Source organism: Arachis ipaensis, chromosome B8 (assembly GCF_059453495.1).
Source record: "Arachis ipaensis isolate K30076 ecotype BB chromosome B8, ASM5945349v1, whole genome shotgun sequence".
Lineage (NCBI taxonomy): Eukaryota > Viridiplantae > Streptophyta > Magnoliopsida > Fabales > Fabaceae > Arachis > Arachis ipaensis.
Window position 1 is genome coordinate 134,062,581 of NC_142443.1, and position 15,371 is coordinate 134,077,951.

Genomic DNA, 15,371 nt, shown 5'->3' on the forward strand with positions numbered 1-15,371 from the left:
AAAAAATAAAAATCCACTCAATTTTTTTCTTTTCTATTTCCTTCTTCTCTATTTCTTTCCTTTCAACCAAACATAGTCGTAAAGACTCCAGTATTTTAATATTAAGGAAATAAATCTGAATAAAATATCAAATAACGTATACTTGAAAGTATTACTATTTAATATTTATAGAACATCAGAGGACAGAGGCAGTGCGTGTGCATCTTAGAGCAATTTCGGTGCGGAGAATTACCTAAAATATCTATTTATGATTTACTTGTCATAAAAAATAATTTTATATAAATTTTTATGTCGTAAACAATAAATAAGAACTAAAAGTATTTCTCTCTTTTTTTAACTTTGATTTTTATTATAGTCTCATGGATTGAATTAAAATAAAAATAAATTAATATAGTTATTAAATTAATTTTTATAATAATATTATTTAAATTTATAAATTAAAAAATAATTCATTATTATAAATTAATAGGAGAAAAAAATTAAATAACTTCATAAATAATAGTAATAATAAACCATATATAATTTGAGTTTCAACTAATTAGCAACATTATATAATTTAAAGGAATATATAATTAAACCCTATGGACTAAATTCTTCATAAGAGCCGTAGATCCAAGTTCAAAATGTTTCACTTTTTGGTCTGTACTAACTATAAGGCCAATTAAAATATTTAACCACGCACTTTTTAACATCTCATCTTCTTTTCATTATTAGTGTTAAATGCTATCTTATATGTGATTTTTAATTTTATTATTATTGAGATCAATAATATCTAATCCATAATGGTTAATAAAATTTGAATATTGTAAATTTGGACTAAAACATATCGAACTTTGATTTGATAGATTAAAAGAGTCACAAATATCGATTGAGACAATGAAACATGTCTCAATAATAACGTTGACTGAGTGTATTGTAACAGAAGTTAAGTATGTTGCAACAGAAACAAAATTTCTTGTTACGGTGTCTAAGTTCATTGCAATGGTGATAAGGTGCGTTGTAACGATAGGATTAAAGATTTTGTGATAGATTATAAAGATTTTGTGAGTTAGCGTAGAAATGTATTTAATAATACAAAGTTTTGATTTGAAAAAAAAAATAGTAGAGTAGATAGAAAATTTTGTTAAAAAAATCGTAAAAGATTAGAAGTTATAATAATAAAAGTTGTATAAGTAGTATTTATAGAGTAGATGAGTATAAAAATGGTAACATTGTAATGATAACATTTTAATATAATTATTGTAAAAAAAATCTCATACTTTTAATTTTTTTTAAATAACTTATCACATGACAAATTATAATTAGTTACTCTAAATCCCTCTAAAGCTGAGATTCATTATTCTCGATCCACGTGCAATGACTCTTTTTCTTTAGTTTCTACTTTCTAATAGGGAAAAGTATAGGTATAGATAGACAATGAAAATATTAAACAATGTAAATAATAAATATATTGAATGTTTATTTTATTAGGTATGCGAATAGTTATTTTAATATTAAAATTTAGGTGAATAATTTAGAGATATAATGTGTTTTGATTTGATTGATGGTTGTTCATATTGTTTAAAAAAATCATTGGCCTAGCATTACCCTTCTAAGTTCTAACAGTTGGTCTTCAGCTTTTATCGAAAAAAAGGAAATAGGGCCTTTAATTCTTTGCCGTTGGAGATGGTCTTAAGTCGTCAAAATAACGTTTTAGATAGTTAATCCTACACCCTAAACCCTAAATTCAGAAACAAAGCCCAAAGTGATAAAGTGACAAACAAACATGTAATAACCAACTAATTACGTAAAAGAGTTATTTTAATTTGTTAAATGTTAGAAGGATTGTTCAGGTTGAGAAGAAGAGAGTAAAGATTGAATTCAAGTATAAAGAAGAAGCAACATTAATGAAGATCCAAAAAGTATTGAGCTTTAATATGAACTTATGAGATGAACGTTCTTAACAAAAGAAAAGCAAGACGTAAGTGAACCCTATCAACGATATTATTTGGTACCTAAAGAGAATAGCATCTCCTCCTGCTGCTATCATAAACATGTGGGTGGTGAGATAGGGGAGTGTAACCATTCAATTTTTTTTTTTCACAAAATAAAGGACCGAAATGAAATCTAAAGATGGATTAACTTAGGTCTTTCATCATCATATTATGTTGTCGCCTTGGACAAAAGAACTGACAAGGTTTCTTCCTCAAACAGTGTAATGCTGCTGGATTGTGTCAATGTCAAGTCCCTTCAGCTTCACAACTGACTCAACATGACCCTTTAGAGTGTGAAGCTCCCTCAGCCTGTTAATCAATTCAAACAAAATCTCTAATTTAGTATATGATCCGTTAGTTGGCTATAATTCGACTCAGGTAAAACTAAAACTATAAATCGGAATATGATTAAAACTAAATAAACACGTGCTATATCAGGATGGAGAGTACGTATTTTGGTCTTCTAAGAGACTTATCCTATCAAATCAAACAACTACGTGGCACAGGAATCTTTCCGTAAATCTCTCTAAACAAGCTCACTAAAGAGCAGTTATCACATAATTAGACCCACTAAGTAACAGCTCCACAATATTAGAGTAATCGTACCACAACAATTCTATAAATACATCCACCCCCAATCTTAGGTACACAACACTATTCATTCTAAGTCATTTGATATTCATCTTCTACTCATACTAACTTGAGCGTTGGAGTCTCTTTGCAGATCCCAACCTCCTCCGGTGTTCCTTGACGGCTGAAGTATAGCTCAACATCTGTGCTCTTAGGATAGAAAACTCCGTACACACAGAAAAATGAGTTATACCTCGGCACCAGAAGAAGTTATACCTCCTTAGTAAATTATCCTTTATTCAATCATTAATCAATGTTATATAATACAAGTGCGGTGAACTAAAGTGAAAGCTTACCTTGCAACCTCAGCACGTCTTTTTGCTTGCTCAGCAATCTCTGAAAGTTCCCTGTAGCTATTCTTGTCATTGAAAAGATTGGTTGTTTCTGGTGGCTGAAGACCATGAAGAGTTCTCTGTGCAGCAGCCCATTGTGCCTCTCTCTCTTCTTTGCCATAGTCTTTCTTTGTGGTGAATGCAGTCTATTTTAATTGAACAAGTTTAATTAAGAATGTTGAGGTTTATGCATCAATTAAGATCAACCGTGTAGATAGATATATAATCACAAAGAAGGAACTAAACTTACCTTGTTTTCCAAAAGATTATCCCAGGCCTTGCCACTAAGAGCATAGCGGATTGCGAATTTAAGCAAATCAAGAGGCACATAAGTCACTAAACTGTAGAGCCAGATTACACCAGCCCAACCCCATCCCATTCCCTTGATTCTTGCAAAGCTCCAGTTAGCATATACTGCAAGAGCAGTTGCCACCTTCCAATTACAGAAAAAATTTCAGTTACAACTTACAACAGAAGAAAACCAAGCCAACACATAGGTTGCTGAGAGGAGAACAAAGAGAATTAAGATTACCAGCTGAGCAATCATGAAAGCACCCAGTAGAAGAAGACCAGGTCTTTCAACATAGGACCAGCTGCGCGACCTAGTGACAAAAATCAGTGCCTGGCTAATAATACTGACTTGTAGGTAAAGGGCTGCCATCATTTCTGCAGGGCTGTGTCTCAGAGACCTTACACCAAACTTGTCCTGCAACAACAGAAAGTGTTCATAACTGTCACAATTTCCACTAGTAGGTGATATCATGCAAACTTTTAATAGATGAATCTAATGTATAAATTTATAATAGAGCTCATCCCTGCTAGTTTCTACCTACAACCAAATATACTGAAAGAAACGTGAAATTTAATTGATTACCGAGAAAAAGTCAGTGTCCTTCATAAGCCAGAAAAATACTACTGTCATTAGTGCCAGGTAACTTCCAAGCACAACACCAGTAGCAAATATCTCCTTCAGTTTCCAGCTATCAGGTTGTGGGGATGGTTTCACTCTATCCTTGGATATAGTCATAATGGTACCTAAATGGATAATGGTGAAGGAAAATTAAGTTGAAAAATCACACAACAGTCCAAGCAAACTACATGAAGGTCATTCAGCACAATATTATCTTACCATCATTAAGTATGGCAATGATCAATACCATAAAGGGTGCAAAATCAAACTTCCAAATCAATGCAATAAACATGAAACCAAACTGCAAAATAAAAAGTAGATTAAATAAAATTATATGAACTATTTAATTAGGTATGTAAAAGAAATTTTTTTTGTTCGCCAATTTGCTACACTTACCACAATACGAATGGTGATTGACACTGCATATATCTGCCATAAGCAAAAATGGAAAATTTTGCAATGTTAGAACACTAAAATATCAAAAAAGAAAAAGAAGAGTGAAGAGATTAAATTCTGTATGCAAGGAAACTAACGGTATAGTTCTTCATCCTTTGGAAAATTGCCCTGCTGGTGAGGACTGCACTAATAATGACACTAAGACCAGGTTCAGTGAGGACAATATCAGAAGCACTTCTAGCAGCATCTGTAGCATCAGCAACAGCAATTCCAATATCTGCTCTCTTTAATGCAGGGGCGTCGTTGACACCATCACCTGTCATTCCACATATATGCTTCCTGTCTTGCAGCCTCTTAACAATTTCATATTTGTGTTCTACAATGTCACAGGAAAAAACAAAAGAAAGGGTTAAAATGTCGGCTAGTGTGCAATTTGCAACATAGTTATAGTATTGTTGTAAGTTGCAGCCCATTTTGTTTTAGTACCAAAACAAAATGGATGATGCTACCATCAGTATTATTATTTTACCAGGCTATTTTGTTGGTAACTATTTTAAACATTTGACATAAGACAATATGCATATTCAAATATATATATATTATCCCTACCGGGAAACACTCCAGCAAATCCATCAGCTTTCTCAATCAACTCATCAACTGGAAGAGCTGAAACTGCAGCATCCTTGCTTTGACCAAGCAATGAGGATGAAGGGTACATGTTTGTTCCCATGCCAAGCCTTCTTCCAGTTTCCTTGGCAATAGCAAGCTGATCACCTGGAGAAAAAGAAACCCACAAGAAATTTCTAAGCAACATGATTTGAGTTAATGGTATGAACAAAAAAGAAAAATAACACCACAAATCTTACCAGTAATCATTTTTACATTAACACCAAGGTTCAGGGCTCTTGTGATGGTTTCAGCGCTATCATGCCTGGGAGGATCAAACAGTGGTAGCAGCGCAACAAATTGCCATGGTGCACCAGGAGCATCTTTTGATTTCTCAGGTACTTCCTGTTATATAAAGATATTCAAGCAGCAATTATGAATAGAAACTCATTCAACCAAGTTGTAAACTATAAATGTTAATATCCTTTTTTTTTTGTCAAACCTGTCTAGCAACCCCCAAAGATCGGAGCCCACGCTCGGCAAACTTATCAATAGTTGCATGAGCCTTTCTCCTCACATCCTCTTTGCAGTTGCAGAGGTTCAATATCTAAACCGGGAGAAAAGAACATTGATAAGTCCCCTGCACAAACATAATCAGCTGGTGCCAATAGCAGAATATTTTTACCTGCTCAGGAGCACCTTTGCTGGATCTATGCCAATTTCCATCAGAATCAATGTAAGTTAGAGCAGTTCTCTTGTCTACAGGATTGAAAGGGAAAAAATGGACCTCTCGGATTCCAGCTCTTGCCTGCAAAATTTACATTAAGATTTAGAAATTCTTACCATTAAATTCAACATATATTCTTGCCTGCAAAACATCAATTTGGGAATATATTTACCTCCTTTGGATCAGCAAGCATACCAACAATTGCGGCATCTATAGCATCTTGATTCTCAGTCCTAGAAGCCCTTGCAGCAAGAAGGATAACATGATCCTTCTCAACACCCTTTGCAAAAACCTCAATCAGGTTTTTATCAACAGTCAGCTTGTTCAGTGTCAGAGTCCCGGTTTTGTCACTGCAGAGAACATCCATACCCGCCATTTCCTCGATAGCTGTCATTCTCTTTGTGATTGCACCTTGCTGGGAAAGCCTGTGAGAACCAATAGCCATAGTGACAGACAACACAGTTGGCATGGCAATAGGGATCCCTCCAATCAAGAGAACCAACAGGTTGTCAATCCCATCCCTGTACTTTCTGTGCTGAATTGGATACATGACTATGAGCTCAATGGCTATCCCAACAGCAATTGAGCAAATGCAGAAGTTACCAATGGCTGTAAGAACTTTCTGGAAGTGACCAACTTGATTGGTGCTGTCAACAAGATGAGCTGCTTTACCAAAGAAGGTGTGGACACCAGTGGCAATCACAACTGCTTCAATCTCACCCTTCTTAACAGTTGACCCGGAAAACACTTCATCATGAGGATTCTTTGTCACCGGAAGAGATTCTCCGGTTAAAGCAGACTGATCAACACTCAGAGCATCACCCTCCAGAAGACGCGCATCGGCCGGGATGATATCTCCCAATTTGATGCTGATTATGTCTCCTGGGACCAAAATAGCGGCATCTTGTTCAGTCCATCTGCCATCTCTCAGAACCTACAATTTGTGCCAACGGAAAATGATCAAACATTAACAACATATAACAAATTTTCAGGAAAAAAAGGAAAAGAAAAAAACAGAAATGTTAAGTTTAGTTTAATTATTATGATGATATAACAAAAGAAAACAATGAATTAATTGAACTGAAGTGAAGTAGACCTTGGTTTTGGGGGCTAAACCAGCCATGAGTGCAGCAGCTGCATTCCCAGCATTGTTTTCCTCAATGAAACTGATTGTAGAGTTAATGAACAAGAGAGCAATGATACCAACAAAATCCTGCCAATCCGGTGGCCTTCCACCACCATTTGCAAGAGCAATGGCCATAATGGCAGCAGCTTCCATGACCCATGATAATGGATTCCACATAAAACCCAAGAACTTAAGAAACTTGCTTTCCTGCTCTCATGAACCAACACAACAATCATGTTAATTACATTGCAAAATTTCCAACAAGACATATATAAGAAATTTTCTGGAAAAAAGAGAAGACCTTTTTCTCTTCCAATTTGTTTGGTCCAAAGACTTGAAGCCTGCTGGCTCCTTCGTCCTGTGATAAACCTTCTCTGGAACATTTCAGCTGCTCAAACACTTCGTCTACTGGAATATGTTCCTGGGAGGAGACAAGGTTTTAAGCCTTTGTTATTTTCTCCAAATTCATTAACAGCAATCAACAAACTCTATCTTATTCATTTTCTACTCTTTATGTCATATATAGCCATATTTCACTCAATGCTTCTCAAGATTTTGGTTCATCTTTGGACTCTGGGACATGGTCATTTAACCGTTTTAGGCACCAAACAGGGGAAGAAAATTATATAAAAATAATGTTTGTATTATTTTTATGTAAATAAATAAATAAATAAATAAATAAATAAATAAATAAATAAATAAATATATATGGTATAAAAAACAAATTTTTTATTTTCTTTTATTTCTTATGAAATTTTTTTAATATAAAAAATGAAATGTGTACGGAGTATTGCATATAATATTACTAAAAAATTTAAGAGCACAAAACTTGGCTTTACAATATCTGACCAAAATAAAGAATAAAAATGGCTTTATAATATACAAGATAGATACAAAATGGACTATAAGACTATGAATAAGAAAATAATTTTAATGACCGAATAAAAATAATGATTTAATGATTGATTTTCCTCTTTTGAAGATTAAACAATTTGGTAACGATTTTTACTTATTTAAAATAAAGTCTATTATACTACAAGTAATTAAGTAAATAAAAAATAAATGTAACACTTATTATTATTGATGAAAATAAGAGTAAGATTACTTAATACAAGATTATTCATACTTTATTTTAATTTTAACATAGAATATCATATGTAACCTTTTTTTTTTGTGTGTGAACATATGAAAATTTCTTTTAATGAATTCTATTTTATAATTTTATAGAGAAATACATAAACTATATCTCAATAAAAGTAATAAATTCTGTACCGAAAATTTATATTAACAATGAACAGTACTACTAGCTGCATGGAAGCATGCCAAAGACCCAAACTCAATAATTAAAGAAAGAAAAATGAATTGAAACGTTAATTTCAAAATGGCTGAATCAGTGTAAGTGGCGTGTGATAGAGACGCGATAAAGGCGCGTGAAAGAAAGAGACAAACAAAGAAAGCATAGCATGCAAAGATGGAGGGAAAAAATAAAGTCGGTATTCGTTTCCGTGTGAATTTTAAGCTGCAGATTTCACGCACTCCACCCGAGAAAAACCGTTATGCTATGTATCATTGCAACTTTGACGCACTTGAACAATAATTTAGGTTTTTTTTTTTAAAAAAGAGAAGAACTAAACGTTGATTCGCTTCAAGCTAATAAGAAAAAGCTTAATTGTTATCTTGAAAGAACAAAAATGAAGCTGAATCAAGTAGATTCCTGAGAAATGAAGTTCGTAAATGATTGTTAAACTTAAAACCTAGCTAAGTAGCTGGTTCAATTCAATTTCCATGGTTGCATGTGAAAAAAGAAAGAAAGAGAGCTACCAGATCGACGTTCTCGTTCTTGATCTCCTCAAGGCTGATTCCGCCCATGTTGGAGCACTAACGGCGACGACGACCACCGCAACTCCCGAAGAAGACAACGACGATCAACGATTACAAATAGAGAGGATTAATATAATTAGGTCTTGAAGATCAGAGGTTAACAACTTACTATAAAGTCATAGAAGAAGAAGAAGAAGAAGAAGAGTTATTGGTTGTGAAAACATGGAAGAAAGGTTGCAGTAGTGATGGAGCTATATATATATTCTCATTCTCATTCTCTCATCGTAGTGGTTAATGGGTTCCACAACGGAACACTTTTTTTTTTGCGCTCTCACTGCTCAGTAACAGTAACTGTAACTGTAACTGTAACTTTGTCTTGTTACTGCCACGCGGGCTTTTTTACTTTATTCTTAATAATTTAATATAAATAATTAAATATTTTTTGTTACTGGATTCAGCTACTGCCTTATGCAGTTATGCTGCCGTGAGAATATTAAAGAGACAAGTAGGTCATATTTTCCTTTATCTTCTTTCTTAAATAATATGTTACACATTGACATGAATATGGGATATTATATGATACAAGACACATATATATATATAATTTTTTTTAGATAAATTATAATGATGTTTTAGTATTTTATTAATATTAAAATATAAATTAATTTTTTAATTATTTTTAATATTTTTTTTAATTATATAAAATATTATTTTAATAATTAATAATATATACTATTTCTAAACTCATTTCAATAATACATATTAAGAATAAGACTGGACATACTGATAAATAATGATATTTAGGTGTATTTAATTATGTCAAAAAAAATTTATTTTTTATTAAAATACGGTTGAACATAGAAGACACGTAACAGAGAAGTATTTTGTACTTTATAGATTATTAATATTTAGACTAAATTTTAGTCTCTTCTAAAACATTTCAAATTTTATATTTTATTTGTTTTATAATAATAATTGTCATTGTAGAATAATTAAGCTTTTGTGAGCATAAAATATCAGTTATGATTATACTTTAATATTTTTATTTGGATTTTGATTATAAATAAAATTGATTTAATTATATTATTTTTCAAGTATGATTATAAATGCGAATATATTTTATCATATTGTTTATGAAATTTGATTATAAATACGACTACGAGAATATTATGTATTTCTAATAGATATCTGATTAGTGGCTCATTTCTAATGTGGTATATATAACATAATTGTATCAAATTTGTATAAAAAAATATTTTTTTTTTATTTGACATGAAAACTTTTTAATAAGAGTTATATGCTAATTTGAAAACTACACATATCTTCAACAATCAACAATAACTAGTGTATTTTATTTTTGAGATAATTGTACAAATACAAAAACTATCTTTCCAAAATTACACCTAATTGTTGGTTCTTATTAGAGGTGTTATAGTTCTCAACTTTTAAAATAGGATATTATAATCGTTATTATCTAATAATTAGTAATATAATTAGTCATATTCCTTTTTGGTGTTAGTGCAAGTTTGGTTTTACCTACTTCTTTGATGCGCTCTCTGTTTTTGCTATTTCTTTTTTCATATAAACATGTTCCATTCTTTGGTGAGTACCAAATTTTGATACCTAATCTTTTTTTTTTTTTTTGACTTGCTTTTTTACCTATTAGGCATTTTTGTTAAATAGTACCTGGCAACCATATCAAAAGGTAAATTCTATTTGACCCAACTGAACCAAGTTGTTTTTTTCATTATTATTTAAATATATGAATCAAGTTGTTCTTAAACATACAACTATTTTTGAGTTGAAGTTATATATGTTTGATCTTTATGAAAATATTATATAGTATCGAATTAATAATGCTCGGAAGACAATAAAAAAATTAGCTCAAACGGTTTAGAATCGCTTAATTTAACATTCATTAATTATTGTTAGAATAATTATGTAATTTTAGATATAATAAATATATAATTACAAATATTATATTATATCAAGTAACTTTAGATATTATCTCTCTAATAGAATAATTTCATTGTCTTGCTTTTAATTTTTCTTTTCTTTCATTTATATATTTCTTTTGCGTCAAAATATTCCCATGCATTTAGCAAAAAATGAGAAGAAAAAACAATACATAAATTGTTTATTTTGGCAGTGTAACCTTTTATTTTCAACATTAAAAGAATGATTAGGGTATTAAATTATATATTATATTTTGCCGAATTTCTATTTAGCCCAGCATAGATTCTCTAGCAGATGGAAGCTGCAATTTTTTTTCATATATTTTAATAAAATATCAGTTTGCAAACAAGTTCCTTTGTTCTGTTCGTATATATGTGTCATATTTATTGATTCTTTAAATTTGTGTAAATCACTACTTTCTTAGTTGTTTTTTTACGTACATTTTTAATTAGTATTTATTGAGTCTCCAGCAAAATTTAGACTTTTAATAAATATAAAATAATATAAAATTAAATACTATTCACAATAATGCACTAATTATAACAAAGTCAATATAAAAAAAATATGATATGATTACTTTATATAATATGATATGAATTAATTTTTTTTTAATTTTTTATGATGTTTTAATTATAATGCTACAGAAATATATATAGTATCATCTATGCTATAATTTCAATAAAAAAGAATAAAATTCTCTTATGAAAACTTCCTATAAATTCTCTCCTATTAAAACTTCTTGCAAATTTTATTTTACTCCCTAAGTTTGCTCTTAACCTTCCTGTATTCTTACAATTTCCCACCTCGATCACAATTTAAAAAATTGACTCAAATTTTGAATGAACAAATTTTAGTAGTCATATCCAGTTGCATCATCTTAACAATGACTGCCTACATACCCTTTACCAGGATCAAACAAAACGTAGTTCTTTTATTCGCCATGTAATACTTAACATGGAATAATGTTGAGCAAATTCAAGCAATGCTGGAATTTGTTTTCCAACACTACTTTAGTCAATATGTCTGCTGGGTTTTCGTTTGTGTGTATTTTCACGAGAGAAATGTCACCTTTTTTTATAACATCACGCACAACGTGATACCTAACATTAATATGCTTGGTACGAGCATGATGAACCTAATTTTTAGCCAAATAAATCGCACTTTGACTATCACAACTAAGATTCACACAATCTTGCTTAAAACTCAAATCATCTAGAAGACCCCTTAACCACAATGCCTCCTTCACCCCTTCTGCTACTGTCATGTACTCAGCCTCTGTAGTAGATAGTGCCACTATAGCTTATAACATCGATCGCCAACTAACCGGAGCACCATATATTTTATATACATAACTAGTTGTAGATCGTCGTCTGTCTAGATCACCAGCATAATCAAAATCAACAAAATCACTAATTTGACATGATGATTTACTACCAAAGCATAAACATATGTCAATGGTACCCTTCAAGTATCTTAATATCCACTTGACTGCTTCTCAGTGTGTCTTTTCCGGATTTGCTATAAACTTGCTAACAACACTGACTGCTTCTGAAATGTCTAGGCATGTGCATACCATAGCGTGCATTAGGCTGTCTACAACACTTGCATAAGGTACATTGTCTATGTAAGAGATTGTCTACCTGAGAGCTTGAAATGTGGAACCAATGGAGTTACCACCGGCTTAGTATTTTTCATCCCAAATTTTTCGATAACCCGTTTAATGTAGCTTTTTTGGCTCAAGAACAATTTTCGACTTGATCTCTCTCTTCTAATCTCCATGCCTAAAATTTTTCTCGCAGCACCCAAATCTTTTGTTTCAAACTCTTCACCAAGTTAAAACTTTAACCTATTTATCTCCACCTTACTCTTGGAAGCAATGAGCATGTCATCCACATACAATAAAAGATAGATATAATCACCTTCAAGAAGCTTACAAATGTATACACAACAATCACAGTTACTTCTAAAGAAACCTTGTTTTAAAATAAAGAAATCAAATCGCTTGTACCACTGTCGAGGAGATTGTTTCAATCCATAAAGTGATTTTCTCAAGCGACAAACATGGCCTTCTTTACCCTCAACCTTGAAACCCTTAGGTTGATATATGTAAATTTCTTACTCTAAATCACTGTGTAAGAACGTTGTCTTCACATTTAGTTGTTCTAGCTCAAGATCGCTATGATCTACAAGACTTAAAAATATCCGAATGGAAGTGTGTTTCACCACAGGAGAAAATATCTCATTATAATTAATTCCTTTCTGTGCGAATCCCTTAGCCACTAACCTAGCCTTGAATCTTGTACCATCCGATTTAGTAGAATCTTCTTTTCTTTTATACACCCACTTACAATCAATAGTAGTCTTTTCCACGGACAATGGGACTACTTCCCATGTCTTGTTTTTATGAAGAGACTGCATCTCTTCTTCTATAGCAACCAACCAGGTCTCACTATCCTTGTCTTTGATAGCTTGTTTGAAGGTGATTGACTCATCATCCTCCACCGAGAGTGTATACTCTACCAAATTTAACTGCCCATAATATCTCAGAGGCTCGTCTGACCCAAGCTTCTGTACGAGTTTGTAATTCCTCTTTGGCCTAGTGGATGCCAAAGAATCTTGTTGTTGCTGTTGTAATAATACATGTGTATTTTTTCGTTGAATCTCCTCATGATCAAGTTCATCGTCCTCCTCATCTTCGTGAGTAGCATTAAAATGCTCCACCTGAACATGATTATAGTCTATTGGTTGATTTTTAGACTTTATCTCCACCACTTGAGTGTTTATAGTTTTTCCAATATCACTATCATCTGGTGTCATAATTTTAGACAAAGCTACCATGAATCTTTCATTAAAGGTCACATCCCTGTTGATTATAAACTTAGAATCACTTACGCTCCAAAGACGATAGCCTTGAACCCTTCTTGGATACCCTAAAAAGATTATCTTCTTGGCTCTTTCATCAAGTTTATTGTTTTTGACATGATAAGAAGCTGTGCATCCAAAGACTCTGAGTTTCTCATAATTTGCATGTTCCCACCTTATAAGGTGTGTCTCCATCTAAAGAAGAATGTGGAGATCGATTCACTATGTAGCATGCTGTAGCAACTGACTCAGCCCACCATTCTCTGCCTAACCCAGAATTAGAGCGCATACACATTGCCTTCTCAAGTAGTGTACGATTCAGTCTTTTTGGGACTCCATTTTGTTGTGGTGTGTCTCTAACTGTCCAGTGTCTCACAATCCCTTCCTGATCACAGAACTTCTTGAAAGCTTTATCCATATACTCTGTGCCATTATCAGATCGCAAAGTTTTTAGCTTCCCACCTGTTCTGTTTTCAACCATTGCTCTCCACTGCTCAAAAGTGTCGAATACCTCATTCTTATGCTTGAGAAAGTAAACCCAAGCATACTTTGAATAATCATCAACAAATGTAACAAAGTACCTAGAATCATCCCTGAAAGTGACTTTAGCCGGACCCCAAACATCAGTATACACGTAGTCTAACAACCGTCTGCTTTTGTGTTTGCTTGTAGAAAATTTCACCATGTGTGCCTTTCCGTATACACAGTGTTCACAAAACTCAATTTGTGGTTTCTTCATATTTTTTAGCAAACTTTTTTCACTAAGCAATGATAGATCCTTTTCTGACATATGCCCAAGCCGCATGTGCCAAATTCTTGTGCAGTCTGTTTAGTCTTTACTTCCGTTGATTCCAACTGCTAGCTCACCTGTAACAATTGTCCCCAAAAGAGGATAAATATTACCATGACGAACCCCTTCATCATTACCAAAGAACCACGAACAACTTTTAAAATCCCATTTTCAGCAACAATTTTGTAACCATTTTTCTCTAACAAACCTATAGAGATCAAATTTTTTTGCAAGTTAGGAATATGTTTCACATCCTTCAAGGTTCTTACAACTCCATCATGCATCTTGATTCTTATAGTACCTACTTTTACAGTTTTGCAAGCATGATTGTTGCCCATCAAAATTGTGCTGCCATTAGTGCTTTGATAGGTAGTAAATCACTTTCTATTTAGACACATATGGTGAGAAGCTCCAGAATCAAGCATCCATTTACCGGATATCTCGTAAGAATCATCTATTACATAGTAACAATCTTCATCATCATTTGAGATGTAACTTGTTTCTTGTTTTTCTTTTGAGTTGGTATTGTTCTATTTCTTGAAATTTATCTTCTTATTTGGACAATTTGCTTTAAAATGTCTAGGCTCACCATATTTAAAGTATGTTCTCTTCGCATGAGGTCTAGATTTTAGCCTAGACTTTCCACGCTTACCTTTTTCTCTTTCATTACTCCTCCCTCTAGCTACAAACAATCCTTGTGCTTGATCATTATACTCTCTTCCATTTGAAGACAACATTACACTCGTAGCAACCTTACGTAAATCATTCTCTAAAAGTGATGCCCTTATCTCATCCATGGTCAGAGGGCCAGATCCTCATCATCAATCTTCACATCTATATCCTTTAAGTTTGATATAATCCTATCAAACTTATTGATATATTCTCAGATTGAGGTGCCTTCCTTTATCTTGTATGTATATAAATTTGGATTTTAAGTAGATCCTATTAGTTAGAGTTTTTGTCATGAAGTTACTCTCTAACTTTAACCAGACGCCTGCTGCAGTTGCTTCTTCATTCACCAAGAAAGCAACATCTCTCTCAAGGCATAAGATTATCGCAGTCCGCGTTTCAAGATCTAATTTTTCCCGATCCTCATCCTCATATCCTCTGACTTTTTCTCTTTTTCCGCTAGTGTCTTGTGCAATTTCTATGATATAAGCAAATTTTTCATCTGCATCCTCTAATAGGAAAAATCATTTTCTCCATTAAACTTTTCAATTTCATATTTGTCTACTTTGACAT

At 32.6% G+C, this 15,371-nt stretch overlaps 1 protein-coding gene across 1 annotated transcript; it reads right to left on the minus strand.

Moving 5' to 3' along the window:
- Positions 1–1,882: 1,882 nt before the first annotated feature.
- LOC107612808 (plasma membrane ATPase 4) lies at positions 1,883–8,757 on the minus strand. The gene is made up of 16 exons (XM_016314559.3): positions 8,522–8,757; positions 7,002–7,121; positions 6,671–6,907; positions 5,747–6,508; positions 5,533–5,655; positions 5,350–5,454; positions 5,108–5,252; positions 4,851–5,015; positions 4,379–4,617; positions 4,242–4,274; positions 4,065–4,146; positions 3,810–3,970; positions 3,468–3,641; positions 3,186–3,368; positions 2,900–3,081; positions 1,883–2,282 (listed from the first exon to the last, which is right to left on the minus strand). The coding sequence occupies exons 1-16, from the start codon at positions 8,567–8,569 to the stop codon at positions 2,186–2,188; spliced, it is 2,856 nt and encodes a 951-aa protein (XP_016170045.1). The 5' UTR covers positions 8,570–8,757; the 3' UTR covers positions 1,883–2,185.
- Positions 8,758–15,371: the final 6,614 nt, after the last annotated feature.